Raw genomic sequence first — 25,370 nt, 5'->3', positions numbered from 1 at the left:
GAGGCAGAGATAGGAAAATCGCTGGAACTCCCCAGTCAACCAATCTAGACCAATTATTAAGCTCCAGGTTCAGTGAGAGTTTGTCTCAAATAATTTGGAGAGTAATAGAGGAAGATAAATACCAAGTGCCTGTGTTAGCCCCTACCTGCACATACACTCACCCTGTCACATACACACAGACACATGCTACTGCATCCATGATTCAGTGGACATTAGGGCTTTATTACCAGAAAATAGGTACAAAATTTATTCAAGTTATCAAAATGGTTCTTGACATTTTATAAAGTGTACAAATTATATTTTGATATACAACATATTAAACTTAAACTTTAAATGTATATAAGCTCTTATAATTACCATTAGTTCTATGAGGCAGACATTATTATACATTAGAAAATGAAGCTCAGATAGATTTAGAAAGCCATTGAAGGTCAAGAAAGCAATTTTGAATATTGCTTTCATAGCTTTTTTTTTACAATGTTATTAGTATCTTTCCTGTGTAAAGCCATTTATAAATAAAATTTGATTAGAAAGTTACTTAATGTTTAGGAGAAAAAAATCATATATCATTCTATTGGATAAGGTGTTTATTTTGAATCATGGAAATTGAGACACATTCTGATTAACTGTGTATCTGATACTATCACAACCTAAAATGCATCTGGAAATCAAATGCACAAACTTAGGAAAGCATATTTAATACTTAATTAATATACTTCCTTTTGGATTGACTTCTACAAAATGAAAATTAAGTGCAAAGAAGAACTGTTATACTTGATTAATATATATGAATTTTATATTTAAAGGAAGAATATTTTAACAATACATAAATGTTTAAATTAAGAGCTGAATCCAAAGAATAATAGTAATAGGAATAGGAGATATTCTGTACTACTTTAGTTATGATTTGAACATTTCTGATTTATCTAGGAACACAATTTTTAAATGATTTTAAAATGTATATGTTAATTTTTGTAGAGCATTTAAATTAAAAGAAATCACCAAAACAAGATGACATGAAAATTTACAGATAAAAATTTGTAGGATATATAGATATTTATACTGGCTGAAAATTTCTAGGGGTAAGGGGCCTGGCATGGTTTTCCATGCCTTTAGTTAGATCTCTCTGTTTTCAAGACTAAAATGATCTACATAGCGAGTTCTAGGCCCGATAAGGGTTGCAGAGTGAGACTATGTCTCACAAACAAAATCCAGAAAGGAAAAGAAAATCATAGGGATGGCATTATTTATGGACAATATAGAGAACATTTTGAAATGTGTAGATGACAAATGTTTCTTCTAATGATTTATTTATTCACGTTCATTGAAGATCAAATTAAAAGCCCTCCTATAATATGGATTATTTTTACACCCTACACACACACACACACACACACACACACACACACACATGCATAAATAAATCATCTGCTATCAAAATATGCAAAAAAACATAGCGTATCTTTGTGTCTGGATTATTTCACTTAATTTCTAATTCTATCCATTTCTTACAAATATTATGGTTTCATTTTTCTTTATGGTTGAATAAAATTCCATTGTATGAATATATCACATTTTCTTTGTCCATTAATGTATTGACAGACATGACATATACCAAATTCACTCTAAGTCAAGCCACCCATGTAATTTCATTTTCATATTCATTGCTGCACTCTTCACAATAGCTAAGAAATGGAACCAAACCAACCTATTTGAATTGCTGCTTGTAGGGAAGAAAAGGACAATGGCGTTTTCTGAGGTTATAGTACTTGAAGAAAATTTTCACAATAGATAATCAATATAAAAATAGGTGACATAGTTTAGGTTAAGCAGATCACTTATTTGTTCAGGATTAAATGAAAATACTAGACTAGCTAAATATGCTACCCCTAAATATTGCCAGGTTGATTTTCCATGTCCATTATCTACAGTCATATCTCTTTTTACCAGGATCTCATATACTCTCAAGTTTTAACTACCTCCTTTGAGTACTTATAACTGGTCCAAAATATTATTTTGCCTCAAATATCTTTATGACTTAAAACATAGCAACAAAAATAATCTGTGGTTATTTGCCTATGAATGTCTTCCAGAGGCTCAGGAATTCTAGGAGGTACTGCTTTGCTGAAGGTATGATGATGCAACTCCTGGCGTGTTCCTGGCATGCGCGTTTGACCAGCAGTATGGCGGGAATGAGTCGTCTGCCAGCGACACATTACGCTGTGTGGAAGATTTAGTCTTTACTAGTATTAAAAAAGAGAGAGAGAGAGGTTTCTGGGCTACATGCTACTTTGATAGAAGCATAGACCCACTATTTCTGAGACTTGATGGCTCCCAGAGCTGGCGGAAAATGTACCTCCTCCATGTTGGGAAGTTAAAGAGGGCAGAGCCAGCAACCACAGCGCCATTTCAGTCTTAGAATGCTGCAGTTTAAAGCAATAGGTTCACAATACCACTGATTCATGATCATGGTATCTCTCCTGCCAGGCTATGTGGTGTTACCCAGCTTGGGAGATCCAAGGGCGGGAGCATCATGCCAGTGACCCTGAGAAGCGCTATCATAGGAGTGGAGCAGTACTGTCATTCTTACCAAGTTGAGCCTTAGTGACTCTGTGGCTGAAGTTAGTGACTGGACTCTGGACAACTATACCCATCTCTAGGAGTGAGACTTAGACACTTTCTAGTAGTTGTGACTTAAAGAAAAAAAAAAAAAAAAGAAAAGGAAACCTGTTTCTGGAGACTCGAGGCCCCAAGATGGTGAGCCATCGTGGTTAACCTTCTTTGTGTGGCTCCTAGAGTCCTCGATCCCAGCTGGACACCTGGGCCTGCGTACAAAGCGCAGCTTTGCGCTCCTTGGCTAGTGCTCGAGGCTCGGTTTCTCTACCCGGGCCCCATCTCGTCGCAGCAGGATGATCGCCTCGCATATGATCACCTGCTTATTCACCGAGCTCAACCAAAACCAAGTGCAGAAGGTTGACCAATATCTGTACCACATGCGTCTCTCAGATGAGACCCTTCTGGAGATTTCTAGGCGGTTCCGGAAGGAGATGGAGAAAGGACTAGGAGCCACCACGCACCCTACTGCAGCTGTGAAAATGCTGCCCACCTTCGTGAGGTCAACTCCGAATGGGACAGAACATGGAGAGTTCCTGGCTTTGGACCTTGGAGGAACCAACTTCCGTGTGCTTCGAGTACGGGTGACAGATAATGGCCTCCAGAAGGTGGAGATGGAGAACCAGATCTATGCCATCCCTGAGAACATCATGAGGGGCAGTGAAACCCAGCTGTTTGACCACATTGCCGAGTGCCTGGCCAACTTCATGGACAAGCTGCAAATCAAAGCGAAGAAGCTCCCACTGGGCTTCACCTTCTCATTCCCCTGCCACCAGACGAAACTAGATGAGAGTTTCTTGATCTCATGGACCAAAGGGTTCAAGTCCAGTGGTGTGGAAGGCACAGATGTGGTGGATCTGATCCTGAAGGCTATCCGGCACAGAGGGGACTTTGACATTGACATTGTGGCCATGGTGAATGACACAGTTGGGACCATGATGACCTGTGGTTATAATGATCAGAACTGTGAGATTGGTCTGATTGTGGGTACTGGCAGTTATGCCTGCTATGTGGAGGAGATGCGTCACATTGACATGGTAGAGGGTGACGAGGGACGGATGTGCATCAACATGGAGTGGGGAGCCTTTGGGGACGATGGTACCCTCAATGACATCCGCAACAAGTTTGATCGAGAAATCGACATGAGCTCACTGAACCCTGGGAAACAGCTGTTTGAGAAGATGATCAGCGGGATGTACATGGGGGAGCTGGTCAGGCTCATCCTGGTGAAGATGGCTAAGGAAGAGCTGTTATTTCAGGGGAAGCTCAGCCCAGAACTCCTTACCACTGGCTCTTTCGAAAACAAAGATGTATCAGATATCGAAGAGGAGAAGGAAGGACTACAGAAGGCCTACCAGGTCCTGGTGCGTCTGGGTCTGAATCCGTTGCAGGAGGACTGTGTGGCCACACACCGAATCTGCCAGATTGTGTCCACGCACTCGGCCAGCCTGTGCGCAGCCACCCTGGCCGCGGTGCTGTGTCGAATCAAGGAGAACAAGGGCGAGGAGTGTCTTCACTCCACCATCGGTGTCAATGGCTCTGTCTACAAGAAACATCCCCATTTTGCCAAGCGTCTTCACAAGGCCGTGAGGAGGCTGGTGCCCGACTGTGACGTTCGCTTCCTCCGGTCTGAGGATGGCAGCAGAAAAGGGGTTGCTATGGTGACAGCGGTGGCTTACCGGCTGGCTGACCAACACCTGGCCTGCCAGAAGACCCTGGAGTCCCTGAAACTGAGCCACGAGCAGCTGCTGGAAGTCAAAAGGAGGATGAAGGTAGAAATGGAGCAAGGTCTGAGCAAGGAGACACATGCTGTAGCCCCTGTGAAGATGCTGCCCACTTATGTATGTGTGTGTCACCCCAGATGGTACAGAGAAAGGAGACATTCTGATCTTGGATCTTGGAGGAACAAATTTCCGGGTCCTGCTGGTGCGTTTGCGTAACGGGAAGCAGAGGGGTGTGGAGCATAGTTGGAACTATGATGATGCATAAGATCTACTCCATCCCGCAGGATGTCATGCACAGCACTGGGGAAGAGCTCTTTGACCACATCATCCAGTGCATCGCGGGCTTCCTTGAGTACATGGGCATGAAGGGCATGTCTCTGCCGCTGGGTTTCACCTTCTCCTTCCCTTGCCAGCAGAACAGCCTGGACCAGAGCATCCTCCTCAAGTGGACAAAGGGTTTCAAGGCATCTGGCTGTGAGGGCAAGAACGTGGTCACCTTGCTCAAAGAGGTGATTCACCGGCGAGAGGAGTTTGACCTGGATGTAGTTGCTGTGGTGAATGACACAGTTGGGACTATGATGACTTGTGGCTATGAAGACCCTAACTGTGAAGTCGGCCTCATTGTTGGTACTGGAAGCAATGCCTGCTATATGGAAGAGATGCGAAATGTGGAGCTGGTAGATGGAGAGGAGGGACAGATGCGTGTCAACATGGAGTGGGGGGCCTTTGGGAACAACGGCTGCCTGGATGACTTCCGCACAGAGTTTGATGTTGCTGTGGATGAGCTCTCTCTCAACCCTGGCAAACAGAGATTTTAGAAGATGATCAGCGGCATGTACTTGAGCGAGATTGTGCGCAACATCCTCATCGATTTCACTAAGAGAGGGCTGCTCTTCCGTGACTGCATCTCCGAGCGCCTCAAGACAAGGGGGATCTTTGAGACCAAGTTCCTGTCTCAGATCAAAAGTGATTGCCTGGCCCTGCTGCAGGTCCGTGCCATCCTGCGCCACCTGGGGCTGGAGAGCACCTGTGATGACAGCATCATTGTGAAGGATGTGTGCACCGTGGTCACCCGGCGTGTGGCCCAGCTCTGTGGTGCAGGCATGGCTGCTGTGGTGGACAAGATAAGAGAAAACCGAGGACTGGACAGCCTCAAAGTGACAGTGGGTGTGGATGGGACTCTCTACAAGCTTCATCCTCACTTTGCCAAAGTCATGCATGAGACAGTGAAAGATCTGGCTCCCAAGTGTGATAAGTCCTTCCTGGAATCTGAGGACGGCAGCGGGAAGGGCGCGGCTCTTATCACTGCGGTGGCCCGCCACATCCGGGCAGAGTTGGAGCCGGAGACCAGACAGGACTTCTGTTTCATGGCCACTTCCCCGCTTTAAATGACGAGGATGAACCCCTTGGCATTTCCTCGGCGGAGGACCCTGTGAGACTGAGATTTTTGTCTCTTTATGTTCACCTTAGAGTTTGACACCCAATCCTTGGCCTTCCCAATAATCAGAATTACGGAATTGTTCATCCCTCCTCCATTTTACTTCCTGTACAATCCTATGGGATGGAGAGAGTCATGATTGCCTCGTTTTGGATCTGAATGTGACATTTGTAGGTGGAGAACATCTCCCTGAGAGGATGTTTGCCTCTGACATTGGGAAGGAGGAGGAGGAGGAGTACAGGGACATCACGTGGGTGGCCGTATCTCTGACCTCTCTTCAACTCAACCATAAGCATCTCCCTGCCAGTTCTAACACTTGCTGTCCTGGAATAGAGAAGCCAAACCAAAGCCAAGCGTTGACACCTCCTTCAAGTGTTTGTGGCTTTACCTCACATGGCATCATCCATGAAAAACAGACCTTGGTCGAGGGTCGGGTAGGGTGGTGGCTTTTGGTAGCTTTTTAATGTTTTTTTCCTCCCCCAGCTGTCTCTGTCTACCCTGCAAGACTCCCGAAAGTTGCTTGCACCCTTCTCCCATTTCTCAGGTAGTATTATATCCTTCTGAGGTCTTTGATGTGGTTGAAGACTAGATAGTTATAATTTCCTCAGTTATGATAAAAGATGTGTTAGATACAAAACCTTAGACTCACAAATATAAGATAGATAGGATATCTTCTTTAATATTGTAACTGTAATTCTTGCTTAATAATTGTTTTGTTGTATGTAATTTTACTATGTTAAAGTTAAAACCTTCCTTTTTGAAAAAGAAGAAAAGGGGAAGTGCTGTGGATATCGCTCTGTATAAACAAACACTGATTGGCCAATATCCAGACAGGAAGTATAGGCAGGACTAACAGAGAGGAGAATTGAGGGAACAAAAAAGCAGAGAGAGAGACTGCCTGGAGCCGCTGCCAGGACAAGTAAGATGTAAGGTACCAGTAAGCCACAAGCCACATGGCAAAGTATAGATTAATAGAAATGGGCTAAATATAAGAGTAAGAGCTAGACAATGATAGGCCTGAGCTAATGGCCAAGCAGTTTAAATAATGTAGGCGTCTGTGTGTTTATTTTATGAGTGGGCTCCGGGATTGGCAGGAATTGGTGGGACCCGGAGAGAAAAGCTCTCCAGCTATAGCTGTGGACTTCCTTTAAGATTGAAAAGGCTCTCCATATTTCTAGTGATATGAGCCTTAAGCTTTCTGCATCTGCAGTCATGCAAGCTGCTTCTTGTCATGCCTCTGCCCTACCATCATGGGCTCTAATGGCATTGGAACCATACACTCTAATAAACTCTTTCTTTTTTAAATATTATTTATTATTTTATTTATTGACCATCGTTTCCACTCCCTACCTCTCCTCCCTGTCTCTCACTCCCACTTTCTCTCTGCACTCTGATCCATTCCTCCTCTGTTCTATCCAGTGAAGGATATGCCTCCCATTTAAATCAATAAAAACCTGACATATCAAGTTTCAGTAAGGATAAGCACCTCCCCTTGTATTAAGGCTGGGCAGGGCAAACCAGTATGACATATAGAGTTCCAAAATAGAGCAAAAGAATCAAAGACAGTCCCTGTTCCCACTGTTAGGAGTCCCACAAGAAGACCAACTACAAAACTATCACATATATGGAGAGGTATGAGGTCAGTCCCATACAGGCTCCCTGGTTGTTGCTTCAATATCTGTGAGCTCCTATAAGCCCAGGTTATTCAATTCTGTGTGTTTTCTTGTGATATCCTTGATCCTTCTGGCACTTACATTCCTTCCTCCTCCTCTTCAGCAGAATTCACTGAGCTGGAATTGGCGTCCAACGTGGTGGCAAGAGTTTCCACCTAAAAACTGAGAAAAAAAGATTCTAAAACGGAGCTAAAAACAGCTTCCTAATTGTCTCCCTCAAATGAGCGGCAGCTGCCGGTTTGAGCTACTTGTGAGTTTCTGGTGTGCGAGTGCAACCTGCAGTATGGCAGGAATGAGGCCTCTGCAAGTGGCACATTAAGCTGCATGGTGGATTTAGCCTTTGCTAGTACAAAACAAAAAAAGAGGTTTCTGGACTACACGATGCTTGGATATAAGCATAGACCCACGATAGTTCCCAGAGCTGGTGGTAAACATAGCCATGATGGGAAGCTGAGGTGGGCGGAGCCAGCAGCCACAGCTGCTGCAGTTTAAAGCAATAGATTCACAATAAGGCAGATTCAGATGTAATAGTTTACAATGTGTGTAAAAGATATGTAGGCTTGAAAGAGACAAAAAAGGTGATATATACAGCTATATAAACAAATACATTGTTTAAAAAAATAAAGTCTTTAAATAGACAGTAAAATTAATATAGAAAATAAGCCACATAAAGATGAATATTACACAGAGAATCTGGATTGTGTTGTCTTTGGGATTCTTAACTGCAGAGAGATATTTAATTGTAAAGGAAGCTGAGTTAAACCAATATGTATATTTTAAAGATACCTTGACTTCAAAATTTGGATATAAGGATATGTTGCTTTGGAAAAGAGTCTCTTTTGTTTCCACAGAAAGCCAGAGGCTATGGATTTGTTCCAGATTAAGATACATCAGGTTTGACCAGCCAAGACCCCCTGAAAGGTCTCCAATGACACCATGGCCCAAATGATCCAACATCCAGAATGGTTTCAAGGCATCTGGTTCAAACAATACAGCCTCATGGACTATTCCATAATTCTAAAATTTTCTTTGTGTCCCCATAAAATACAGCACCCACCTCCAGCAGGAAGTAGTAAGAGAAGCTACGCCCAAATTCCCAAATTATATGTAATTTTACTTTAAGGTTAAAACCTTCCTTTTTGAAAAAAAAAGGGGGCGGGAAGTGCTATGGGATGGTCTGTATGTCAAATGTGTTGCTGATTGGTCAATAAATAAAATACTGATTGGCCATTGGCTAGGCAGGAAGTATAGGCAGGACAAGGAGGAGAATAAAGCTGGGAAGTGGAAGTCTGAATCAGAGAGACACTGCCAGCCACCACGACGACAAACAGCATGTGAAGATGCTGGTAAGCCACGAGCCATGTGGCAAGGTATAGATTAATGGAAATGGACTAATTTAAGCTGTAAGAACAGTTAGCAAGAAGTCTGCCATGGCCATACAGTACTGTGGGATGGTCTGTATGTCAAATGTGTTGCTGATTGGTCAATGAATAAATCACTGATTGGTCAGTGGCCAGGCAGGAAGTATAGGCGGGACTAACAGAGAGGAGAATGGAGAGAACAGGAAGCTGGGTGAGAGAGACACTGCCAGCCGCCATCAGGACAAGGAAGATGTAAAGTACCGGTAAGCCACAAGCCACGTGGCAAGGTATAGATTAATAGAAATGGATTAATTTAAGCTGTAAGAACAGTTAGCAAGAAGCCTGCCACGGCCATACAGTTTGTAACCAATATAAATCTCTGTGTTTATTTGGTTGGGTCTGAATGGCTGTGGGACTGGCGAGTGTCAGAGATTTGTCTTGACTGTGGGCCAGGCAGGAAAACTCTAGCTACAATACAGTTTTTTTTTTCTTTTGTTTTTTCGAGACAGGGTTTCTCTGTGTAGCTTTGCACCTTTCCTGGAACTCACTTGGTAGCCCAGGCTGGCCTCGAACTCATAGAGATCCGCTTGCCTCTGCCTCCCAAGTGCTGGGATTAAAGGCGTGCGCCACCACCGCCCGGCCAGTTTGTAACCAATATTAAGTCTCTGTGTTTACTTGGTCGGGTCTGAGTGGCTGTGGGACTGGCAGGTGAGAGAGATTTGTCCTGACTGTGGGCCAGGCAGGAAAACTCTAGCTACACTGGGCGTAATGTTTGACTTTGGATCTCTGCATCTCTTGCCATCAGTTGCTGGATGAAGCCTCTCTGATGACAATTGGAATAGAAATCTATGAGCATAGCAGAATATGATTAAACATCATTACATTGACATTTTTTTTTTCTCCAGCTGTGTGTGGTTCTAATCCTAGGTCTCTGGGCCAACCAGAATCTGTGTCCTGGCACTCCAGGCAGTATCAGTGGTGGGCACACTCTCTTGGCATAGGTCTCCTCCTGGACCAGTCATTGATTGGCCACTCCCACAATCTCTGTGTCACCCTTAGCACAGCACATCCTTTAGGTTGAAGGTTATGTGACTTGGTTGGTTTCCAATCCCTCTTCTGAAAGTTTTGCCTTGTCACAGGAAATAGGGAGTTCAGGCTCTGTCATCTCTGTTACTAGGAGTCTTAGCTGGGATCATCCTTGTTGATTTCTGAGAGTTTGCCTTGCACCACATTTCTACCTGAACCTGAAAGGCATGCCCCTCTTTCTAGTATTCTCTCCCATCATCCCCATCTGATCTCTCATTTTCCCATCCCTACTCACCCTAGTTCAAACATAAAATCTCTTCCACTTCCACTTACCAGGGAAATCCTAATGTCACCTCCTAAGCCTTCCTTGTTACCTAGCCTCTCTAGCAATAAATGAAAGGATAACCATGCTACCATCCACAGGCACAAACTCTTTTATAAATTTCCTTGGCCATGGTGATTGATCACAGCAACAAAAAAGTTACTAATACAAAAGTATTTAGAATATTAAGATTATTTTAATTTTATACAGTGTATATTCATTCTATAAAGTGATTATGACATTTCAATTTAGTAGTAGAAGATATGTTGAACTTACAAGTGCTTAATTCAATAAAAGGTGAAATTATTCCGACATGACATGTAGAGTCTTTCCATATACTGTGCAGCAATTTACTCCAAATTAAAACATCATCCCCCAGAGAGAGGAGAGAGGTTCATAAGATTCAGGAAGTAACAGAAACTCACAAAGCTAAAACTATTGAAAGATTTACAAACCCCTGTTCATGCTCATATAACTAGTAACAACTGCTGGAAAGGAGGATCCTTTGGAACATAATGAGCTGCTACAAGTCACACAGAATTCCCTGTGCATTCAGCTTTTGAGACTAATCACCCATGCTGACATGGGCTTTTTGATGACACAGCTGCCTTTGCATTACTCATGTTTCTGTAAATATTCCCTCACTCACACTCCTGTAATACCAATGAACTCAGTTGTTCACTATGAATTGAGTCATTCCTTTGGTTTCCCATCAGTGTTCCATCTCATTTGAATAGAAAGTATTTCATATCTCCTGAGGGAAAGTCTTGCAACAGCACATAAACATATTTGTGTATTTGTATGTTTATATTCCTACTTAATTAGATAACTTCAAACAGTTTTCAAATGTGCTTAAGACTTTGCTAAAATTTTCTCATTAAAATATTCATGATAGAATATAAATATAAACAACATCTTACATGTAATATTCAGAATATGATTTTTCAGAAGGAAAATTTCTTTTAATAGCAAAAATAAAATTTTCATTAAGAACTATTATTCTTGTACAAAGTGGTGATTGTTTAAAAAAACAAGTTCTACAGTAATGATTATGAAGTAGTGAAAACTAAAATTTTACTACATTTTATAAATATTTACCCCTCAGTCAATTATTAAAACAAATATATTAGTGATAATTGAATTTGATTAATAGATTAAATTATAACATAGTTCAAAAAGAAAAACAAAAACAACAAACAGAACTATGAAAATGAAGACCTATGACAAGCGTCACCAAAACAGTATGAGGAAATTATTGAATACCATTTCACTGTGCAATAACTACATTTTTAATGAAAGGTTAGATATAGTAGAGTCTTTAAATAGTAAAGCAAGAGGGATGAAGTTCTATGTGCTCTTGCAAAAGACCTAGATTTTGTTACCAGTACCCATATATTTCATAGCCATCTGTAATTTTAGTTTCAGGATTTTGTTTTCTTCTGCTCACACCAAGTACCAGGCACCAGCACATAAACAAAAAATATACATCTTTAAATTAAAAAATAGGAAGCAAAAACAGGTGTCAAAATAGAATCTCAATGAAATGTTGTTTAAGGGAGATAGATAAGAAATGGGTGAGCAGTATGAGTGATATCAAAACAATGATTTATTTAGAATTTATATTTTGAACAACTAATTATTTTTAATAAAAAGCTATTTAACAATACACTAATTAGTATAGATCAATATAGTAAGGCACTATTGCTATAGACAACACATACATAGTTCATTGTACATGGAGAAGTTGAGCTGGTGCATAACTAGAGACTGCACTCTTACTGAGCAATGTTCATAGCACTAGAAGTTACTCTGCACCTTACCAGAAGAGAAAAACGTAAACAGCAACCCAACTAGAAAACCTTCAATCTATAGTTATGTCATGCCTGCAAGATACACTGAAACAATAGAGGCACAAAAAACTTGGGAGTAACCAATTATTATCTGATTGGATTTAAGGCCCAGACTATGATATGAAACCTGTTGTAAGCCTTGCATCTTTGATGGAAAGGTATCCTGACAGCTGGAAGCCCAGAAATGCCACAAAGTCACACTACACAACAAACCTCACATAAGAGATTTATTGGGAGGGAAAAAAAAAAAAAACACGGAGGGTGGCTGCCTCTGTCCGAGCAAGAAAAAGCAGCAAACTGAACAGGATAGAGGGCTTATACAGAGCTTCCTGGGAAGGGGGTGGAACTTTTTAGGGTGAAACTTTCTAGGGTGGAGATTGGTGGGATTTCATGTCCAGAGATTGGGATTCTCCTCTGTAGGGTAGGGCCAGGGTTCAGCAGTTAGGTCAGTTAGAGTATTCTGTGGGTGGAACATGGCAGTTAGAGGTCCTTGGAGGAGGGGCCTGGCCACAATAGTGGCTGGAGGAGCTTACTTGTCTTATATCAACTTGATCAAGCTAGAGTCATCAGAGAGGAAGGACCCTCAATTAAGAAAATGCCTCTAAGATCTAGCTGAAAGCAGGCCTGTAAGACATTTTCTTAATTACTTATTAATAGTAAAGGTCTTAACATTTTTTAGGTTATGTCTCTCCTGGGTTAGTGTTCCCAGGTTCTGTAAGAAAGCAGCTGTGCAAGGTATGGAGAACAAATCAGTAAGTCAAACTATCCCATGGTTTTTGTATCAGCTGCTGCCCCCAGATTCCTGGCCTGCTTCAGGTCCTGTCTGGACTGACTTTGTTATGAACAGCACTGTGGAAACAAAAGCCAAATAAACCCTTTCCTCATAAGTTGCTTTTTATTGTCGTGTTTCATCACAGCAATAGGAACACTAACTAAGAAAGAACCCATTCTCAATAACCCTAGGTTGGCCAAGAACCTGAGAAAAGGTAGGTCAGGGACCTAGGGGAAAACAAAATAAATACTGTTCTAAAGGAACTTAATAAAATAACTCCAATGACATTCTTCTGTACTCATAGATCAGTGCCTTATTCACCTATCATAAGAAAAGTTTCCTACTGCAGTAATTGGGAACAAATACAGGGACCCACAACTGGACAATGTGCAAAAAGTAAGACCTTGAAACACTCGGTCCTAAGTGGGAAGTGTCTATCAAATACCACCCCGCCCCCCTCGGACTTGGGAATCCTTAACAAGAGTGGGCAGAAGGATTGTAAGAGCCATAGGGAATTGAGGACACCAGTGAAACAAGGCCCTGTAAACACAGCAAGACCGATGCACATATGAACAAACGGACTCTAGGAGCATCCACAGGACCTGCACAGGTCTGTGACAGATACGTCTCAGCACTGAGAGAGGGTATGGACACAAGCCCCCATCCTTCACCCAGAAGCTTTCTCCACGTGATGACTCCTCACAAATAACAAAAAAAAAGTTTTCACCAATAGTCTCACTGCATATACAAACCACTTTTAAGGCCAGAGTCAATGCCCAGCAGTAGATAACCAACATACACAGTACTCTACGGTGTCTTTGGAGGTTCTTTTCTCATGATGTTTTGTCAGCATTTTTTTTTACCATAAATGTCCTTGTTTATATACTATGTCTTATGATTTTGTGTTTTTATGGGATTCTTATATGTAAAAACCTGTGTGTCTCTGTGTCTACATATGTTTTTCTTCCTATTTCCTTTGTCTTATTCTAGTTTGTTACCTTTATGTTTTATCTTATTTTATTTCATTTTTTAGATGCCTGTTAGGTTTTTTTTTGAGGGGCAATACAGAAAGGATAGTGATTCATATGTGAGGCAAAGCAGGGAGGATGTGGGAGGTGTTTATGGAAGGGGAATGGTAGTCATAATATACTGTATGAAAGAGTCTATTTTCAATGAAACAGAAAAATATCTTTTAGTTATTAATATCTGGCAAGGAGTTAAGCAAATTTCTGTGCTGTTGTGAAATATGGCAGCATGCAGAGGGGCAAGTAAACTCAATAATATTTTGGAGATTTTTTCATCATATAATGCTTTGTTTGTACATTTTGCTTAACAATATTTGTCTTTTGTTTATCTATCATAGTTTCTGGTTTTGTTTTTATAGTTTGTGTGTGTGTATGTGTGTGTGTGTGTCTGTGTATGTGTGTGCATGTGAGTGTATGTGTGTGTGTGTCTGTGTGTCTGTGTGTGTCTGTGTGTGTGTTTCTCATGCTTTTCCCGCTTCCGGCTTTGTTAGTCTGTTGGCTTTGTTCTACTTTGTTCATGGTTGTTGCCATTGGTTCTTGGCCCATTTGTTTTCTAAAGAGAGAGAAAGATAGTGTAGAGTTGGATTTGTGGGGAGGTGGGGATGGTCTGGGAGGAGATGAGGGTGGGAAACAACTATGATCAAAATATAGTGTATGAAAATTATTATTTTGAGTAAAAATCAAGATACAATATACAAATGTACTAAATAAAAAATATACTACAAATTATGCTCCTCAATGAGTTATATAACTAATACATGAGGATTAGTACTGTGACAAAAATGAATTATATTTTATTTTGTTAAGATGCTGTAAAAAAAGAAAATATATTATATGTACTGAATAAATTCAATGCCAATTGTGGTGATGCACAGCTTTCATCCCAGTACTCAGGAGGCAGATCCAGGTGAATCTCTGTGAGGTTTGGCCAAGTATAATCTACATGGTGAATTATAGACCAGCTAGGGTTACAAAGTGAGACCCTGTCTCAGGAAAACAAAAACAGTATTTCCAATAATCACAGTCTATTTATGGGAGGAAGAGATTTCAAGCGTTACAATGTTCCAGTTTCTTTAAATCAAATATGTGTCTTTCTTAACAATAATCTCTTTCTTGCCGGTAATGAGAGATGAGACTATGTCTTCTTGTCATTCTTAAAATTTCAGTGGCTAGTATGTTTTTCAGAACAAAATTTGTTTTTAAACTATAAGCATTGTCCTTCTTAAGGAATTATATTCAGAACTTTCTTTATTTGTTAAAGCTGCTATAGCAAAATATCCTCAGTTGGGGTATTTGTAAATAACTCAAATTTATTTCGAAGACCAAGCTTCCAGTAGATTTGATAACTGCCAAAGTCTTGATCTCTGCAATCAGAAAAAGGTTCCAACATATGAATCTGGAAGGAATATCAACATTCAAAATATAGTAATGAGACATAATGTTTTTAAAAATATTAATACTGTCATATAAACGATTTCGTCATGTGAAAGTTCAATACAGTTGGCTGACATGGAGAAGCTGTGAAGTTGCCGTGTACTATTTAATCAAACATTTTTTTTCTGCTAGCTTAGTAAATTCATTTTTGTTTGATTTTTAATTTTATTGGTTGGATCAATCTTTGATGGCAATATATTATACATAAACTTCACTGCAATGAAGCAATGAATTAATGACATATTTGTTTTTTTCTGTTTTTATATATAAGTGATATATATTTTTCTAATTGTAAGTTAACACTATTATTGAAGTATATTAATGTAAAACAAAATGAATCATTTGCTATCCTTAGTGTGTCTTTGGTAAGAAATATTGACAGTTTTAAATGAGTGCTCATTACCATGACTTTTACAATCTATTTGGTCAGATTATTAAAAATATCATTCAATTGTTAGTAGTAGTTATCTAGCAAATACCACTCTGACAAAAATGTGATAATTCTCTAAAAGTGGATAGTTATTGAGTATAAAGAATGCCAAAATTAATGAAATAAAACATGCATGTCCAAAGTAAAATGAGTTTTATATTTAAATTAAAGATATTTGCAGAATATATAGTATTAAAAATTCTCATAACTTTGGGACTGAGCAGTGGTGGAACATGATAGTAGGAAAAATGTTTAGCAAAAAAAGCTCTTTACCTTCTGATATCCAGAAACAGCAGGAAAGACAAAGAGCTAGTTACAAACTATACACATATTTATTTATAGTTATTTAATTTAATAAAATCATTTCCTTAGTACATGAAACTTTTATAAAGACACTACTGATGAATATATGAATATTTGATTTTCTTATAATATTTTCTCACCCTAAACATATCTAAAAAGAATCTCCCAGTCACTCAATGAGCATGGTCTTTGTGTAAAGTAAACAATTGACTATTTACTAACTAAAATTTAAATGGTATACTCTCCATAATAAATTGTTATCTTGGTGTAGAACTTTTTGGAGCTGGTTTGTGTACCCTCTACATTACAAGGAATTGGATTTCAGGAATCTGGAGTAAAATTTTTCCTGATTCAGGGATTTCACTTAAGAATAAAAGAAAAATCCCTGGTCTTCTGAATGTAGTTTCTATAAACACTGGGGGAAGTCTCTTTCCTCTTTATCCTTCATTTTGCTACCTATCTTTTTTTTTTGTTGTTGTTTTGGTTTTTCAACACAGGATTTCTCCGTGTAGCCTTGGCTGTCCTGGAACTCACTCTGTTGACCAGGCTGGCCTTTGACTCACAGAGGTCCACCTGCCTCTGCTTCCTTAGTGCTGGGATTAAAAGCATGCATCACCACCTCCAGGTCTATCTTAATTCTAATATCAGTTTGTTAGCTCTAGAACTAGAGAATTCTCTGTATGAAGCAAAATTTACTTGAGGAATCCAATTTTTAATTCATAAAATATTTGAACATTTTTATTCATTATTTGTGAAGGGGGCAGTGTCACAACAACCATGTTGGGGACACAGAATATGTTAGCTGAGTTAGTACTCTCCTTTTACCTCTATGTGTGTTCCACGAATTTAATTCAGATCACCAGGCTCTCATGGCAAATGCACTTACATGATGATCCATCAGCCTGGCACAAGAAAACATTCCTTTTAAGCAAAGTTACTTTAGGTCATCTTCTTTTTTTGGTAGTACCTAATAATGTTAGTATTTATCTTCCAACAGAAGAAAATGAATTTTACCTTTCCAAGTCTCAATCACTGATGTTTAGGAAGTGAATGTAGAGCGCAGAAAAACCGAACCTTTCAGTGAAAATACACATGAGCCACATACAATGGACGATAGTCAAAGAAGAGTAAGGGGTTCAAAACGTGTGTCCCTCCTTCACTGAGAAAAAGAAAGTGTTGTAGAGGCAATTTTCAAAGGAAAAGTAAGTCATTTCTATGGTGGATATATACCCTTATTATAAACCATGTTCTAAGACAGAATGATTGTTGGCTCTGTGTGTAACATTTGGTTTTCAGTTTTCCCTCCTATAGTGAATTCAGTTTTCTCAGGTAAACTAAAATTCTTTAAGAAAAATAATGAGATGTCTTAGCAGATAAAAGAGCTTTTCACCAAGCTGAACAACCTATGCTCAATCCCCAGTACCCCCCATGGTAGAAGGAGATACTGACTTCTTAAAGTTGTCTTCTGAACTCCACAGAACCATACCACGGAAAGAAAGAACAAGGCAAAGTTTTTGCAAATGGTAGGAAGATTGGGTCAAGTCAGAAGAGTAGGAAAAGAAGGGACAAGCATGAATGGAGGAACTCAGGACGAAAATGAGATCGAAAGCAAAAGAGCTTAGTTAGGGCTGTGAGATGAAAGAAGAGAAGGGACAGAGAGGGGCTAAGCATGAGAGCAGAAAAGAATGTGTAGAGAGAGAACTGACTCAGAAGTGTAGAGAAACTCACACACAAAAAAGAAATACATAGATAAATAAATTCAACAATGATTACATATGGACATATATTAAGACATTACACACAAAAGTAAAACATTTTAAACATGATAATGTGGATAAAAATTCCATGCATACAAGTTGGCCTCTAAATCGTCTTTATAGACGATGTCAAAATTCACTTTATAGATACATTTGAAATACTGGAAAAAAACAATTTCTTTACCTCACTGACTCTTAAAATGAAGTCATCATTTCTGTTCTTCTACCTATCATTATTCAGAGGCAGGGTAGATTTTTTATGATAATCACTCTTCTATATTTTATTAATAAGTTGGCCTTTAATTTTTATAGATACACATGAGACAGCTACCTGAAATGTTATTTTTACCAAAACATCTATTAACATGTAACCTTTTGTCTATCTCGGTTTAATTTAGGTTTATTTGGCCAGGAATCTGTCATTTCTTCACCTTTGGTTCTATTTTAGACTTTGATCTGCATATGGGGTAATTTTCTTTTCAACATAAAACAGATGCAAATCTAAGTTGCTGTTTTAGAACTTAATTGTTATTTGCTTCCTCTGAGTTTTCATCTGAGGCTTCAACTGTAAGCATGTGTCTTCCTCAGAATCTTAGTTAAAACACAATTTATGAAAGTAAGGCATATAGACCCTACAGCCATTTTTATGATGATTGTTGTTGAATCAGTAATGGGGTTTTGATATAAGAAAAGCTATTTTTTCCTTGAGCCCCACAACACAAATTTCTTTCAAAATGAAAGTGAACTAAGATTTTCTTCTATAAATTTTATATTAGTAATATGTAAATTTTCTCTCATATGTTTTATATTTTTGTTAATTTCATTTGTGTATAGCAAACTATGATCATATCCAACACTGATTGTAATTAATGTCTTATAAATAAGAGTTTTCTATTATTTGATGATTTAATTTTCATGTATTTCCTATAATGACTTGGTTATCAGTTTCAATGTTCCATTTTCAGGGTGCATTAGGGCAGAAAATAACCAGAAGCAGTCTTTCATGCAGGCCACAGTAAAGAGACATATCTCTTGGCTGCAGGCTGTGGGCTTGAACTGCCCAGTGTGCCATAAGCTAAGCTGCACTTCAGTTTAAGAACTCATGCCAGACAAAAAAGGTTCCAGATACACAGTAAAGCAGGTTCAGATGGAAAAGTCCTCGAAACAAGTTACAGTGTTTAACAGTGTGCACAGGCTTAAGAAAAAGAGTATTGATAGTCATAAAAATAGTTTAAAAATAATAAAACAAATTCTTTAAAAAGAAAGGTAAGATATTAAAATAAAAAATAAGTAATGTAGACATGAGAAATGCACAGAAAGTCTGGATCCTTTTTGGTCTTGTATTGAATCTAAAGTTTTTGATTGCTGATAAGCAAACAATAGCTGATGAGAGACACTGGATTATAAAACTACTAAGGTAAACCAGTCTATACATTTCAAAAACATCTTAATTTCAAAATGGAATTAAAGAAATATGTTACACTGGGGAAGAGGTTATGCTTTTTGCTCACAGAAAATGAAAACTGTGGATTCTTTCAATATTAATAGAGATCTGATTTGATTATGGGAGAACTCCTGAGTATCTTGGCTACAGACATGGAGGAGGAACCAATGAAGACTACAGGATGTGTGACATGTAAGCTGATCCGTATGCATGGGAAAAGCTTGAAGACCAGATGAGATATGAGAAATCTTTGTTGCCTACAGAGTCATCATGACTTACTATCACATGGCATCCTTTCATATGGCATAGATAGAGATTTATATTATAGTTTGCTTATACAGTACAAAAGGACTTATAAAGTTTATAGATGCCTTTATCTGCTCGAACAGAGAAAAACAACAACAAAATATTTAACTGACTTGTGCATATCACACATTCCACACTTGTGTTAATGCAGATAAGTAGGTTACCTTTAAAGGATTGTGTGTTTTCAGAGCAAGGTGACCAAACACCAATAAATACTGGTAGCCCAGGTGATCCAGCTTCTCAGAGTGCCTCTGTTGCAGTTTCCTCACAGTTCTGCATCCAGAACATCTTCAGAAATGCTGGCTGAGATGAGATGGTCCAGCCTCATAGTCTACTACACTCAGAACTTCAGATAAGATTTGCATTATCCCATCACACTGAGACTGGACAAGAGCTAGCTCCTGCAGAACTTGACCATTATCTTAAATTTTCGAGTGATGCCTAAAGATATCAACACCCCCAGACAGGAGGAAACAGTCTAGAGAATACAATGCCCACAATCCCAAGGGGGGAATGATGGGTGGTTTTTGTTCATTCAATGGGAGATGGATGCTTGTCATCATTTTGGAGGGTTGGTTACCAGTTGTTATTGGTCACAGTCAGGAAGAAAGTTAAACAAAGGAGATTAGATTCAAGGAACCCTTTCAAAAGAGCAAAAGGGGGATGTAATATATAGAATTCATTAGCTAAAGCATAGATTGTTGAGTCTACTTTTGAACAACTACTAGTATCAAATGTTTTACATTGGTATGGATTTTGGTATATTGATACAAATTTAAGTTTTTTTGTTATACTGAATGTATGTTTCTACTCTCATTTGAGGTATTGTGTTAATTTAGCTCATTTAAAAATGTAATGTATAATTAAAAATGCAGGTTAGTAGTTAGTCATCTATAATAACCTCACTTGTAATCATACTGGATATGTTTTCAAATTTAAACAGATATATTATAAATAGATAAATGGTCTTCAATCACCTTCTAAGACTACAGTATTTGGCATTTAAGATATTTTAATAACACAAGGCTTTTTATGACAGTGAGACACATTTGCTCATGGCAGAAGCAATTTACTTCCAAAAAGGATGATGGGCATCAAAAAACCTCCATATGGAATTTGCTTTCTTTATGGCAAAAGCGAGCCATTTAGGCAAGAACCTGCCCTTTCCTCAACTGTGTACAGTGTGCTGTCCAAACTGGACAAGCAAGACACAAAATAAAGTGACTGCCAAACATTGCTAAGACAAAGTAGGACAGTCCTTCAAAATCCCTGCTTTACAAAAAAGTCCATCAGATATTTTAGGCTTGTAGTTCAAATATGGATGCTCTAAAGTTGCAAAGGAATCTTGGGTGACTGTACAGGAAAGAAAGAAATTTCTGTAGTTTGGGAAGTTGTTTGCTCTGCACTTCCTGTTTACTCAGGTAATGTTATGTCTTCTTGGGTCTCTGATAGAATTGAAAAGAACATAATTCGAGCTACATTTTCTTTGTTACCAAGTTCAGAAAAGAAACTGACAAAGGAGGCATAAAATGAGTGGGGCTGAGAGACACAAAAGCTTAAATTGTTTATCTAGGAGCATGTTTTGAGGTCTGAAGATAGTTTTGAAATGGTAATGCATGTTATGATAGAAAATGTTTTATGTATAAAAGTTTGGACTAAGATAGGATAGATAATATAGTAATTTATACAAATTTGTCAAATTCAAATGGATTGGTCACTGTGAATGTAATTCATACCTGATACTTGTTCTTGTTGTATAAAGCTTTACTTTGTTAGAGTGAAAACTTTGCCTTTTTATTTAGTCAAAGAGAAGGAAATGTGGAATGACCTTTTTGTACACTGTGAAGAAGTGCCACTCTGATTGGTTTAATAAAGAGCTGATTGTCCAATAACTAGGGAGGATTTCTAGGCACAGAGGATGCTGGGGAAAAAGATGGGTGATGTCAGGAGGAGATGTGGAGAAAGCATGACATGTAGAAGATGAGGTAAGAAAAAATGAACCATGTGGCAGCATGTAAATTAATAGTAATGGGTTAATTTAAGTTATAAGAGTTAGCTAGAAATAAACCTAAGATATCAGCCAAGTTTTCATAATTAGTATCCGTGTACTTATTTGGGAACTGGCAGGTTGGACAGAGAAATCTGCCTATAGCAAGTCATTTTACATGCCTATGAAAGATAATCTTTAGCAGGTTAATCTCTTGACATTCCAATGAGGACTATTAGATTATTTTAATTGAGGAGGTAAAAATCCATCCTAAATATGAATAATACTATTCCCTAGACTGGCACCTTGATCTTAATAGAAAAAAAAATAAAGCTAGTTGAATGCCAACATTCTTCTCTCTCTTTTACCCAAGAGAACATCCAATGTGATCTAGTGCTTCAAGCTCCTTCCCCAGTATTTACTGACCATATTGGAATCTACCCATCATCTATATGCCAGAATAAACCTTTTTCTCTCCTAAATTGTTTCATTTAGAATACTTTGTCTTAACCATAAATAAAATTAATACATTCTCATGACTCCAATTTCATCCCCTTCTCCCTTCACTCTTCAAACACTGATATTTTTACTACCTGTATACTTTGGCCTTTATAGAAAGTCATATTTTTGAAATCACATGACAGGCAGAATTTTCTGATAGACTTCAAATATTAGTTCACATATAGTTATGGTTCCTGCATTTATTTTAATCAGTTAGAAGCTTTTTTTTTGCAGGCAAATATTCTCTCATATGGATGAATTGCAGTTTAACAATCGACCTCTTCCAAATTGCTAATGTTATAAACTAGTTTGTGCATGCTATTGTGTGCACAGTTTTTCACCTCTTTTGACATGTCTAGAAAATATTAATTTTGTAAAAAAAAAACAAATTAACAATGTGAATATCATTTTTGATTATTTGCAGTAGCAATAAGAAAAAAAAAAAAAACCTCTGTTCTACCAGACACAAGCCAAGTAAATAGGAGGTTAAGTACACACTACTTTTGTATTAATTTCTATGTTCCTTTTTATATAAATGTGGAATATATTTCATTTACTGAGTATTCATCTCTGCATTTTCTTTGATGTTGTAATCCCAAGTCCTGGATTTCACATTCATGCTGTTGTGCCCAGTAGCTTCCTTTTTTTTTTTTTCTCTTGAAGACTAGGTCTTACTATGTAGTCCTGACCAGCCAGGAACTTGCTATGTAAATGAGGCTGTCTTCAAACTCACAGAGATCTCCCTAAGTCAGCCTCTGCCTCCAAGTGCTAGGATCATACATGCACATATTTGTAGGGAATATGGAAGCCAGAGGACAATGTTGTATTTTTTTCTATTGCTCTCTACTTTATGTTTTTTTGCTTGTTTGTTTGTTTGTTTCTTTCTTTTTAGAAACTATATATTTATTTTTCTGACACCACAGCCCCGGCAAGTAGTTTTGTACCAAATTTTATGAAGATTACACAGAGCATTTCACGCATGGGAAGAGGGAGGAAAGGGAAGGAACACAAAATTTAAAACAAAAACAAAATCCTGAATAGCTTTTAGCATTGGTTCCATTCCCACATTAATAAAATTCACTTGGGAATTCCGAAGAAAAGGAGAACAAGAAAGAAGGTCGGCAAGGAAGAGCACAACGGGGAGGAGAAGGCTGAGGGAAGAGAGGCGGAGGGCATCCGAGGAAGAGGCCAGGCCTCCCTAGAGTGTTCCCCCAGAGAACCCCGGTATTGCAGCTGCCAAGGGAAGAGGAGATGGGGGAGAAGGGGGGAAGCCTAGGGTCACCAGCAGGGTCACAGGGAAGGAAACACATTTGACCACGGAACTGGAGGAATAGAGAGGAGTTGAGAGAACCGTGAGGGTGAGTTTGTATACCCGGAGGCCGTGTTGAAGAGCACGTGAACTGAAAAACAGATGGCCCAAACATAAATATTTTTAAAAAGAAAATTTGCCGCCCCCTCCCTCGCTGAACGTAGCTCACTTTTTTGTGCTTTTCAGTAATACTCTGCTTTGAGGTCGTAGTTTGGTTTTTCTATACACTGGAGTTGAAAGAAAATAGTCCAAAGTCTGAAGATGGATTCTCCATTTAAAATAAACAGCACAGTACTCCTGTTCTCCCTTGCCCCAAAGACTAAAGTCTCCAGCTGGTTCGCCCAACTTGCCATCAATGAATAATATGCCAGGAATGGGAATTAATACACAGAATCTTCGAATTTCAGGTCCAAACCCCTTGGTTCTGATTCCAACCCACAGCCCATAGGAATGATCCAGCCACTTTCTCACTCCAATCTGATGCCCTCTCCTAATGCCATGGGACCCGGCATACCTCCTCATGAGGTCCCAATGGGGCCTAGCTTGATGTCACACAATCCTATCATGGGGCATGGGTCCCTGGGGCCTCTAGTGGTAGGTACCTCAAGGACAGATGGGCTTTCCCCAGGGCTTCCCTCCAGTACAGCCTCCTCCTCAGCAGGTTCCATTCCCTCACAGTGGTCCCACTGGGGGACAAGGCAACTTCCCAGGAGGGATAGGATTCCCAGGAGAAGGCCCACTTGGTCGCCCTAGCAACCTGCCCCAAAGTACAGCAGATGCAGCACTTTGAAAGCCTAGAGGCCCAGGGGCTCCTGACTCCTTCACTGTCCTGGAGAACAGCATGCCTTAGGTGTTTACAGACCCAAATCTGCAGGAGGTAATCTGACATAGAGCCACCAGAATACCTGAGTTTGATCTCTCCAGCATTATTCCTTCAGAGAAACCCAGCCAGACACTGCAGTATTTGCCTCAAGGGGAAGTCCCAGGCCACAAATAGCCCACAGGGTCCTGGACCTGGGTTTTCACACTCGCAGGGGATGATGAGCGATCAAGAATGGGACTAGCATTACCTGGCATGGGAGGCCCTGGATCAGTAGGAACTCCAGACGTTCCTCTTGGTACATCTCCATCCATGCCAGGCCACAAGCCAATGAGACCACCAGCCTTTCTCCAACAAGGCATGATGGGACCTCATAACCGGATAATGTCACCAGCACAATGTACAATGACCGGCCAGGCTACCCCAAAGACCAGTCCAGCTGCTGCTGTGGGCATGATTCTTGGCAAGGACTGGGGGCCCACTGGGCTCTATACCTAGCCTGTGGGTTCTCCAGGCATGATGATGTCGTGTAGGGCATGACAGGACCCCAACAGAACACTATGATTCTGCCACAGATGAGGCCTCAGGGCATGGCTGCTGATGTGGGGCATGGGTGGATTTAGCCAAGAACCTGGCAACCTAGGAAACATGATGTTTTAAGCTGCTATGATTGGATGTGCCCATCCTTGTTGACATGAGATTCCAAGTCCCGTGAGCTGCTCTGATGAAGTTCCAGCAGGTCTCACTGTTGGGCACGGACTAGGAGAAGAGTAACCCGGGCCTGCTTGTGGGGAAGAGGGAACCGAGAATGTATGGATTAACCGGAAAACAAATTATTCATTTAATCAACAGGTGTTTTTCTTTCTTTTCTGTTTTTGACTTTTCATTTTGACTTTATTTCTCTCTCTCTCTCTCTCTCTCTCTCTCTCTCTCTCTCTCTCTCTCTCTCTCTTTCTGTACTGTACTATATTGTAAAAGGAATTTTAGCAGAGTCTCTGCCTTATGTTTTTAAGAAAAATTCTTTCACTGAACCTGGAGCTCACCAATATGGAAAGACTAAAAGGAAAGCCTGAGGATATCCCCCTGACTTCATTTTCCCTTGCTAGGATAATAAGCATATACAAGTGCACAAGATTTTTTTGTGTGAATTTTGGAGATCTGAACTCAGATTGTGTACTTGTATATTAACTACTCTAGCTATAAAACTATTTCCACAACTACCCATAGACAACTTTTAAGTTGGACTGGTTGATTTATGAATGTTGAATTTTAAGA

General features: G+C 39.5%; 1 protein-coding gene and 1 pseudogene across 1 annotated transcript; both read left to right on the top strand.

Moving 5' to 3' along the window:
* The first annotated feature begins 2,864 nt into the window (after positions 1-2,864).
* Positions 2,865-5,725, top strand: LOC128116990 (hexokinase-2-like). The gene is given in 3 exon segments (XM_052748741.1): positions 2,865-4,454; positions 4,456-4,581; positions 4,583-5,725. Coding segments are annotated over 3 exon segments (2,814 nt in total). The 5' UTR covers positions 2,865-2,909.
* A 247-nt stretch (positions 5,726-5,972) lies between these two features.
* On the top strand, positions 5,973-24,755 carry LOC128116984 (B-cell CLL/lymphoma 9 protein-like; annotated as a pseudogene).
* Positions 24,756-25,370: the final 615 nt, after the last annotated feature.

This window comes from Peromyscus californicus, unplaced genomic scaffold, assembly GCF_007827085.1.
Source record: "Peromyscus californicus insignis strain IS unplaced genomic scaffold, ASM782708v3 Scaffold_10__1_contigs__length_136768540, whole genome shotgun sequence".
NCBI classification, from domain to species: domain Eukaryota; kingdom Metazoa; phylum Chordata; class Mammalia; order Rodentia; family Cricetidae; genus Peromyscus; species Peromyscus californicus.
Note: the sequence above shows the minus strand (reverse complement) of the source record. Positions and strands in the feature narration are given on the sequence as shown.